General features: G+C 46.4%; 1 protein-coding gene across 1 annotated transcript; it reads right to left on the bottom strand.

Moving 5' to 3' along the window:
- LRRC47 (leucine rich repeat containing 47) lies at nt 1–8,514 on the bottom strand. Its single transcript, XM_048519232.1, has 7 exons — nt 7,847–8,514; nt 5,800–6,255; nt 5,385–5,501; nt 4,485–4,600; nt 3,972–4,074; nt 2,663–2,752; nt 1–2,057 (listed from the first exon to the last, which is right to left on the bottom strand). Exons 1-7 carry the CDS (start codon nt 8,492–8,494, stop codon nt 1,821–1,823), a joined length of 1,767 nt encoding a protein of 588 aa, XP_048375189.1. The 5' UTR covers nt 8,495–8,514; the 3' UTR covers nt 1–1,820.
- Between the last annotated feature and the right edge of the window lie 1,717 nt (nt 8,515–10,231).

Here is a 10,231-nt window from a genome sequence, read left to right as displayed (position 1 = left end):
TAAGTTTGTATTTTCAATTTTTAATCTTTTGACACTGCTTGCTGACAAATTCCACCAAGGGATCCAATGAACGCTACAAACATAGACCAAATGTTTTTAAAAAGGTATTTTAGGCACGCTCAAGAGCTATTTTAGGCACACACCTTAACTCCGCCTCGAACAACCGATTCTGATCCATTCTTTACAGTAATTCACTACTGGTTTTTAAAAGAATACTCCATGCGAAGAGTGGCTTGCTGTGGGGGCGAAAGCTGCAGTTCAAGAAAAAAAGCTTAGAGGCTGTTGTTAATACGCAAAGCACAGGTTCGGTTCAGACGCCTTTCAAATGAGGACTTGTTATAAATATAATACGTGCCCAAAACTACAAACAATACACAAGTAGCACAAGGTATCTGAAATACGGACCCTGATAACACTGATAAAAATCCTGTGCATTATAAAACATCCACTAAGCTAACTGGATGTGCACCAGTCTCAAACAAGGTTCAAGACCAGTGGAACATAAATTCCATATGTCTGTGTTTCCAAAATGTACAAAGATTTGTTAGAACAGCAATGATTTGAAACAGTCAGGGACTGTAGTCAGCTCTGAAAACTGGATGCTGCACAGTGTCCTTCATTTACCAGACATATGGAATTAATGTTCCACTAGCCCTGAAGCTAGTTCGAGATCAGTGCACGACAGAGTTCTGGGTAACTGAGTGGATGTTTTGTACTGCGCAGGATTTTCATCAGTATTATTAGGTCTGTATTTCAGATACTTTGTGGTAACTTTTGCATTGTTTTTAATTTTGGACACGTGTTACACTTATAACAAGACTTCATTTGAAAGTAGACAGCAATTGGTATGAGCCTTCAGTGTAATTTCTATCAAGTTGTTCTGTGGGCACTGATCCCCACTTAATTCAAATAGTTCAGGCTCCCATCTACTGCTTTCTTGTGGCCCCATCCTATACTCTGCCAACATGTGAAGAAGAGAAACCCAATACACTTCTGCTGGCAGCATCCCGAGTTACTTGACTTCATAAGTCAAAAGTGTGTCATGCAATGAACCTGGGGGGACATGCAGAAACCTCCTTGCTATGATACAAGCCACACTCAAGGTTCGCAAGATTCCAAGTCAGAATATTTCATTCTGCGCCTTCAGAGAGTTCACGAACCCAACCGATGGCTGCAAAAGGCCTTTGTTTTGGTCCCTGCAGAGCTGCTCATCTCAGGGATTCTCCTCCCACTCTGCATCATGCAACAACCAAATTCACCTAGACTAGCACTGGGGGTGATGTAATAGGATCTCCTCCCTGTGAACAGCGGCAGGAGACTTTGGATGATGCCTTTCCCCTTACACAGCTCACTCACAGGACTCCGTGACTGCCATGAAAGACAGGAACACTCTACAAAAGTCTTGGGTGTTTCTTTCTCCACTGGAGAACAAGAGGCTAAGGAGCCCCTGATTAGGCCAGGAGCAGACAACTTGGCTTGCCAAACAGGGATGTTGCTGCATTCCGCAAAGTTTGAGTCTGATTGGGCTGTACAGTTATTATGCAAGGAGAATACAGTTTAGCACCTCGATTCAAAAGAGATCTGTGTTGCTTTCAGGTTTGGACATGGGGTTGGTTATGTCTGATCAGCCAACGCAGTTTTGGAATCTTCAGCAAGACCTCAACATCTTGTCCCTCTGCATTTAAACAAATCCTCCGCAAAGCAAAGCAGTGGTGGGTTTTTTCCCGTTTTTACAAAATAAAGGTGTAGCAAAACAAGGCTATTGCAAAATACACACCCAGGCCCCTGAAAAGCAGAGGGCAGGAACACAACTGCTGGGCTTAGTGAATTACGGTGAGGAGAGATGAGACCGTACTGAGATCAGTTTTGGAAGGGTAAAGGACTTTTAAGTTGCCATCCATATCCATAACCCGAACTTGTTCCAGCATCAGAGAAGAATTCTGCGGGGGTTTTCTGGCGCCCAAATTTTCACAGGGGACAATTTCGTTGGATTCATGATCAGAATTCACTTCCCCATCCTTATTCTCAGCTGTGAACTTGTGGAGCTCGGCCATTTTCTGTAATAGACATTAAGATGACAGTATGTATGGCTTTGCCTCCTAGCAAATAAGAGAGAAATGGAAAGACCCACAGAGCAACACATGCTATAAGGCTCAGCCTTTGTCATATACAAGGTGTTGGCTACAATGACAAACCACAGAGGGCTTTGCTGCACCAAACTTAAGTGATTGTAGCAAAAGGTAGGGAATAAATATAAATAGATATTTTTTTAAATATAGAAATTAATAGAAAATATGGGAAAAAATAGAAAATAATTAACTACATAGAGCCATGGTGGCGAACCTTTGGCACTCCAGATGTTATGGACTACAATTCCCATCAGCCCCTGCCAGCATGGCCAATTGTAGGGGCTGATGGGAATTGTAGTCCATAACATCTGGAGTGCCAAAGGTTCGCCACCACTGACATAGAGTAATTTCATTGGGAAGCTGGGCATACAGGCAACTTTACTTTGCACACCAGCCTTCGAACTTTAAGTTGTATATCTCAATTCAATTTCCTACTGTACAGTAAACTTGGGAATTTAGAGTTGACAAGCATGCACAGCAGGAATTGTAGGCTGAGGAGGGGAAAGAGAATCAGGAGTTGAAGAAGTCCTCACCAGAAGGAGAGTGTCCATTACGTCTTTACAGATCTGCAAGCTAGTACCACTTGTCACCTCCAGAAAGATATCCGAGGTCATTTTTCCAAGCTTCACACACCGAACAGAAACACAGAATAAAGGGAAAGAAAAAAAATTAAGAACTGAACAGAGCTTAAAGGCCAGGTTGTAGCAAGCTATCACGGATAGTTTTGTAGAACCTCGTTCTGATCTCTTTCATTTGCTACACTGGCAAAAACAACAGACGAGTTATGGCTTTCTCCAAGGGGCTATGAGACTTACATTTTTGCAAGAATGTCTGGCAAAGCCTTCTCAGCCAAGCATTTCTTGAGAGAAAGTCATGGACAGTGGAACCCCTTTAAACCCATCTGAAACATGTAGAGCAGAGCATGCTTTTGGCATGAAGCAGGAAGTAAGTGTGATTGGTGTTTGGAATATGCTGCCACAGGAGGTGGTTATGGCCACTAACCTGGATAGCTTTAAAAAGGGCTTGGATAGATTTATGGAGGAGAAGTCGATCTATGGCTACCAATCTTGATCCTCCTTGATCTCAGATTGCAAATGCCTTAGCAGACCAGGTGCTCAGGAGCAGCAGCAGCAGCAGGCCATTGCTTTCACATCCTGCATGTGGGCTCCCAAAGGCACCTGGTGGGCCATTGCGAGTAGCAGAATGCTGGACTAGATGGACTCTGGTCTGATCCAGCAGGCTAGTTCTTAAGTTCTTATGTTCTTAAGTATGCCTCAAAAGAATTTAGAACTTGGTAGATTAAAAAGATTGCCTTGAATGGTCCCTGGGCTTTTAGGCATTTGAAGCCTGGTTGTTGTGGGTTTTCCAGGCTGTATGGCCGTAGTCTGGTAGATCTTGTTCCTAATGTTTCGCCTGCATCTGTGGCCGGCCATAGATGCAGATGAAATGTTAGGAACAAGATCTACCAGACCACAGCCACACAGCCCGGAAAACCCACAACAGCCAGTTGAATCTGACCGTGAAAGCCTTCAATAATACATTTCAAGCCTGCTTCCTCTTCACAACAGTTTTGCGCTACAGACCAAGAATTATGCTCAGGGTTGAATTTCAGTCTAAAATTCATTTTTAAAAAAGTTTCTGGACCTGAACTCTCAGAAGTGGAAGGGATAACAGAGTAAGATTTCAAGTGGAGGACGTCAGCCTTGCTGTCTCTAACCCTCAAATAACAAAGCCAGATTTAAGCAGAGTCACAGAAATCACACAAATTGTCCCCGGTTTGCCTTATTAATCAACTCCGCAGAATGACACAGTTCTCAACTAAGTTTAAATGATCCTCTATACCTTTGTCTTTTCACTGTTTGTGATCGGTGGGAATGAAATCACAACACCTTCGGAATCTATTAGGCAAGGATAATACTCCTTCCCATCTAGTAACTGAAGATATCTGGGGAAAAATAATAATGAATATAGAAATAAGAAGAAAAAACAAAAACCAGCAACAACCCCGGCAGTTTTCTTGCTAACACGAAACACCCCCAACCTCTAGAAAAACGGAGAGGTGAGGAGTTTGTCCTAGCTGCATTCAATTAGTTTGCATTTTGTTTATTTCTATTTTATTGGGATTGCTATCCCACTGTTTCCCAGCCAGAGCTGGTTCAGAGTGGCTAACATACATAATAACAATACAGAACAAACTTCATATAAAACATGGCAAGCAATTTGAAACATTAGAATTACAACCCCCATCCTATTACAGTTTCCATAGAAGGCGACAACAGAATTAACCATCTCAGGAACCATTTTTAGGTCCCAAAACACTATTAATAAATAATAATTTAAAACATTAGCACTGACTTGTGCAGCCCAGAAATATTGTGCCTCTTTTTTTGCTTCCTCTGCTCGTCAGCTTCTAACTGCAGCTGGCGGAGGAGGTCTTTTGCCTTGATCTCCTTCCGGCCCAAGGGAGCAATCTGCAGGCCAAACACAAGGGAAAGAGTTATTTGCATCAGCCCCAGGTTATGGCTGAGCCCCACAGTACCTCTTGCATTGCTGCTTTCCTCCACAGTTCTTTCAGGAAGGTCATCGACCTCAAAGGATGTCTTAAGTTTGGCCCCTTTCGCACATGCAGAATAATCCACTTTCAAAACTGTTTGCAAGTGGATTTTGCTATTTTGCACAGCTGCAAAGTGCATTGAAAGTGGATGGAAAGTGCATTATTCTGCATGTGTGGAAGGGGCCTTTGGGAGGGGCCAGGATGTAGTCAGGAAGGTTTCCATTGTGCTTGGAGTCAGTTCCAACTCAGAGCATCCCCCACTGATGAGGCAGACGCAGCCACTGTCCTTCTGCACAGTGACCCAGCATCAGCAGTGAATTCCATGTCCATGGATCATTTGATATTGTGTTTTTTTTGCCATCAAGTCCAACTGACTTATGGCAACCTCACAGGATTTTCAAGGTAAGAGACACTGGAAGAAAGTTTGCCATTGCCTGCCTCTGTGAAAATTTCCTGGACTATTCATGGCCTTGGAGTCAAGTTTGATCACATCTCTTTTCCAAGGAAGCTTAAAGCAGCATACAAAATGTCACCCCCCCCCCCAATTTCCCCTTCACAACAGCTCTGTTTCAGCTGGTGACCATGTTTTGGACTGTCCATGGTCTGAAAGAGAGTCAACCGAATAGCCAACCTTAGGCCTGCTACGTGCCTTTAATTTATATCCCCCAAAGTTCCTAATCCCGTCAGCAAAACAACCTCACCTTCAAATCATCAGGAGGCCGCACGTCGTACAGGAGAGGACCTTTGATCAGTCGCAAATCGTGCGTGGCGATGGTAGCTGCTGTTCGCTTGTCACAGAGGTCTTCGTGGAGTTTTGTCTAAAATGGCAACAAAGCCATCAAACAAAAAACATTTGTTACCACATCTAGAAAAAGCAGTCCCTTCTCTCACCACACTGACACTTTCGTGTTAACTGCCCAGTGAGAAAGTCAGAAAAGGAAAAGCGAACAGGTATCAGTGGAACTTTCCCCCACCCTGACAACACAACCTATGTGCAAGAAATTTAGGAGAATACCCTCTGAACATATCTGCTCTGCTTGGTTAAAACAGCTATGGTAGGATATATATATATATATTGCTGCTAAGTCACAGGTGGACAATTTTTTTTAGGAATACCTGAACAGAAAGAAACCTCTTTAAAGCATTGCCTGTCTGGAAGTCCATTCCTTTCACCACGCAACACACAATATAGGGGCGGACTTCTTTGACTCCTGGGCTGGCTTTCACGATCAGAGGAGTTGGGTTCTCAGAGATGTGGAGCACTCTGACCAGCAGCTTCTGGACCTCTTCTGCCTCCTCGTCTTCTGAATCGCTGTTGGCTTTTTTCTTTGGCTTCTCCCTCTTCTTCCGCCGTGCCTCCTCTGTGCCATCCTGTTTCCCTTTCCCTTTGATGCCCCCTCGACCCCCGACTCGCAAATACTCCAAGATGGATTTCGTCTGGCAGCTTTTCACCATCTTCTCAAGACGTTTGTCTTTCAGGGAATTGCCTTTCAAGTTGACATCTTTCAACTTTGGACAATCTGCTAACTCGACAGGGATTTCGGACAGTTTGTTATTAGAGACATCCAAGGTCTACAAAAAGAAGAAGAGTGGATTTATATCCCCCCTTTCTGTCTTGTTAGGAGACTCAAAGGGGCTTACAATCTCCTTTCCCTCCCCCGCACACAACAAACACCCTGTGAGGTGGGTAGGGCTGAGAGAGCTCCAAAGAACTGTGACTAGCTCAAGGTCACCCAGTGGGCATGTGTTGGTGTGCACAAGCTAATCTAGTTTACCAGATAAGCCTCCACAGCTCAAGTGGCAGAGCAGGGAATCAAACCTGGTTCTCCAGATTAGAGTGCACCGCTTTTAACCACTACACCACGCTGGAAAGGAATTGAAGCAAAGAGTGTATGAAAAATCAATGCCTTTAAACAAAAAAGAGCCATTCCCATTTGCACCTCCTCGTCCTCCTCCATAACTCAGAAGAATACCCATGAATCTTTCTAGCCTTTCCCCTATAACTCCTCCAATTAAGCACAGCTTAGGGTTCAAATAAGGATTTTAACTAAGTGTCTATGTCAAGTACTAATCTGACATTCTAGCCATACCACATTGGCTCCCTCTGTCCCCAAGACAAGACCATGCTATCTGGTATTATCCTTGTGCTGTGATAATCTCATATTCAGAAATTTTCTCACAAATGATTTGCAGACAACTGTCACCCGAGAACAGCCAAGTCACTATACTGCAAACACTCTTATGCCAATAAAGGCTGATTTGACTAATGCAAACAAAGAAAAATAAGGCATCTGGTAACATTACCAAGAAACAGAAGCAGCAGCTGTGGCAGTGAGAGGCTTCAGCAGGAACATGCCATCTTCATGCCTCTTTCACACACTGGACCTCCCTGGTTTGAGTTCGACAAATGTAACTTCTACCATCCACTATAAGAGTTGCCAAAGCAGAATAACTCATTCTGGCCCCTGCCTTGTGGAATGCTCTACCTGAAGTCAGGAAGGCTTCTGTGCTTGTTGCATCCCACAAACTACGTACAACAGAATTGCTCAGAAGGGTGTTTTCATAAAGATGACAGGCCTAGGTTTCACCCGCATCGATGGCTGGCATCTTCAGAGGCACGTCACGGTAAGATATGTTTCTCTCTGTGACTCAGTACATCTTACCATGATGTGCCTCTGAATATGCCAACCATTGATGCGGGTGAAATGTTAGGAGCAAAAACGACCAGGCTATGGCCATCACATGGCCTGGAAGACTCCCGACAGTCAGCTGATTCTGGTAATGAAAGCCTTCGACAACACAATGGGAATAAAACTTTAGGTGCTGGCATGGGAAACCCCTTTCAATTGCTCAAGCATCCTATTGGTGGGGAAAAGAAGGGAAAGGAGTTTACCACCCGCTTTGGGTTTCCCTACAGGAAAGAAAAGCAGGGTATAAATCCAATCCCCCCTTCTCGCAACACAATGCAACATATGATAGTGTAAATGTTTGGTGGGGGCCAAATTAAATGTAGAAATATTTCCACTGACTTCTGTGTACTGAAATACACACTTGCATGCAATGCCAATATAAATCCCAACCCTTCTTCATTTTTGCCTGCCGTTTCAACCTTTTTTCTGAGCCCCCTTTTGCTGAACGCCTATCACTCCAGGAGAGGATTTACCTTGAGGCCGGTCAGGCGGGCAATGTGGGGCCCGAGTTCCTCCAGCTCGTTGCCGGCCGCCTCCAGGGTGGCCAGGAGGGCCAAAGGGGGGCTGCGGCCAGCCGCGGGCAAGAGGCCGCCGGGGAGGCTCCGCAGGCGGTTGCCGCCCAGGAGCAAGTCCTGCAGGGCCGGGGCGTGGACGGCCAGGCCGGGCCCCAGCTGGCGCAGGTGGTTGCGGCGCAGGTTGAGCAGGCGCAGTTCTGGCAGGGCGATCCCGCCGGGGCTCTCGGCTTCCCCGCCGCCCAGCTCGGGGGGCAGCTCTTCCAGGCCGTTGTCCGACAGGTCGAGGACGCGCAGCGTGGCCGGCAGCAGGCCGCCCGCCCGGGACAGCCCCGCGGGGCCGAGCGCGCAGGCGGGCAAGGCCAGCGTGTGCAGCGCCGTCAGGCGCCCCAAGGCCGGGCCGGGCTCGCGCAGGCAGGGGCAGCCGCCGCGCACCTCCAGCGACCGCAGCGACGCCCCCAGCACGCCCAGCGCCCGCGGGAGCCGCCCGCCTGCCGCCCGCACGCGCCGCTCCAGCTCCGGCCCCGCGGACAGGCTCAGCTCCCGCCGGCCCGACTCCGCCACCTCCGGCCACTCGCCGTCCACCTCCTCCTCCGCCGAAGCCGCCATTGAGCCGCCACAGCCGCTTCCGGGTTCAGCGGCCTGGATGTCAAAGCGACCCACTTCCGCTCTAGGCCTTCGCTGTCTCTATGGCCTCTCGCACAGCCGTTCCGCTTCCGGCTTCCCCCGCGTGGCTCTTTTGTTTTCATTCCCATTCGGCGGTTTTTTTTAAAAAGGAAGTTGAGCTCTTTGCCCAGTTTGCGGGTGGCGATTAATGACATAGCAGACTTTAAATGGCGGGACGGCCGGCTGCTTCCGATGCCCCGAGAAGAAGGGGCTGTACGCTGTATCTGGCCTCGGAGAGAGACTGTGTCGGAAGAGGAATTCCGGAGATCCGAGAGACCAAAGCGGCGTCTGCAGCAGATGAGATGCCCGTGAGTTTCACCCCACCTGCCCCACAGCTTCCCAAGATAACCCCAGAGAATTATTTAATGTGGCGAAAGATATTTCTGTGTCTCCTGGGTGCTGATGAGGCCACGCACGTCCTAACTGAAAATGCCCCCGAGGCGGAGGAAGCTAAAAAGGCTTTTATGAAAACGGACCGCAGAGTCCAGCTCATGATCCTAAACTCACTCGATGGTTCTGAATATTCCCTGATACACGATTGCGAGACAGCAAAGGCTTTGTGGCTAAAGTTGGAGCAGAAATACTGCTCAAAGTCTCCCAAGCAGAGAATTATCTTAATGAGACAACTGTATGCATTTGAACTGCAAGAATCTGGAAATCTACTTGAGCATCTAGACAAGATTATGCATCATGTGAGTTTGCTGAGGTGTGCTGGGGTTAAAATTGATGATGATGAAATCAACGAGATAATTTTTAGTAGCTTGCCGAGATCGTATGCGAATATAATCCATGTCTTATTGGAGAAACAATCTGTGAGCCTTGATTATACGTTGGCCTTTTTAAGGGATGAGTTTGAAAGGAGGCAAAATGAGGCTGTTTGTTCAGGAATCTCTGTGCGTAATAGCCATGCTAAGCGAAAAAATGTGAGATGCTTTGTTTGTGAGAGGCCAGGTCACATTGCTAAGTTTTGCAAGCAAGGAGGGGGAGGAGCAACCCCAAGCCCGCGCACAGACAGCCATAAACAAAGCATCCCTCTGACTAACAAAGGCTCTTCCAGAGGAAGGGGGACGGACCCCCCCTCACTCAGAAACAAAGAGAGACAAAACCCAGCATATGTTGCAAATGAGAGCTTTAAAGCAAAGAAAAACTTTTTTCTGTTAGATACTGAAGCGACGAGTCATGTTGTTAATGATGAGCAATACTTTGTGGACATAAAAGAATGTGATGAGACTTTAATGCAGTCTAGTGGTGAATCATTCAAAGTGCTTGGAAAAGGGACTGTTAAGATTTATGTTGAAAGTGTTGGTGGCGAAGTGATAGAACACACACTGCTTAATACTCTACTGGTTCCAAATGCCCCTGAGAACCTGATTTCTGTGCATAGACTCATAAATGGAGGGCATGAAATCTTTATGGGGGAAAGCTGTTGTGAAATTGTTGATCGTGGTTATGGTATTAAATATCTGGCTAAAAAGTGTGGAAGTGATTTCTACTTGACAGATGTTGGAAGCCAAAAGGGAGAGATTTTTTCTGTGTATGAAAGTGACTGTTTCCACACAGACTGTCTTTATGCCTGGCATCTGAAATTGGGACATAGACATTTTGAATCTGTGAAAGAGCACATTTTGAACTGCGGCTTGAAGTTGATTGAATGCAATCAGAGCAGTCAGAAATGTGAGA

This window comes from Sphaerodactylus townsendi, linkage group LG16, assembly GCF_021028975.2.
Source record: "Sphaerodactylus townsendi isolate TG3544 linkage group LG16, MPM_Stown_v2.3, whole genome shotgun sequence".
Classification (NCBI taxonomy): Eukaryota; Metazoa; Chordata; class Lepidosauria; order Squamata; family Sphaerodactylidae; genus Sphaerodactylus; species Sphaerodactylus townsendi.
This window is presented reverse-complemented; position numbering and strand designations above follow the sequence as displayed.

Bases quoted from the DNA above. Each gene is read 5' to 3' on its own strand.
- LRRC47 (XM_048519232.1), bottom strand. From the start codon at position 8,494: ATGGCGGCTTCGGCGGAGGAGGAGGTGGACGGCGAGTGGCCGGAGGTG. The intron at 5,502-5,799 runs GTATTCCTAAAA...TTGCCATTTTAG, and splicing joins AGAGGTTTCTTTCTGTTCAG to ACAAAACTCCACGAAGACCT. The intron at 2,753-3,971 runs GTATAGAGGATC...CGGTGTGTGAAG, and splicing joins CAAACAGTGAAAAGACAAAG to CTTGGAAAAATGACCTCGGA.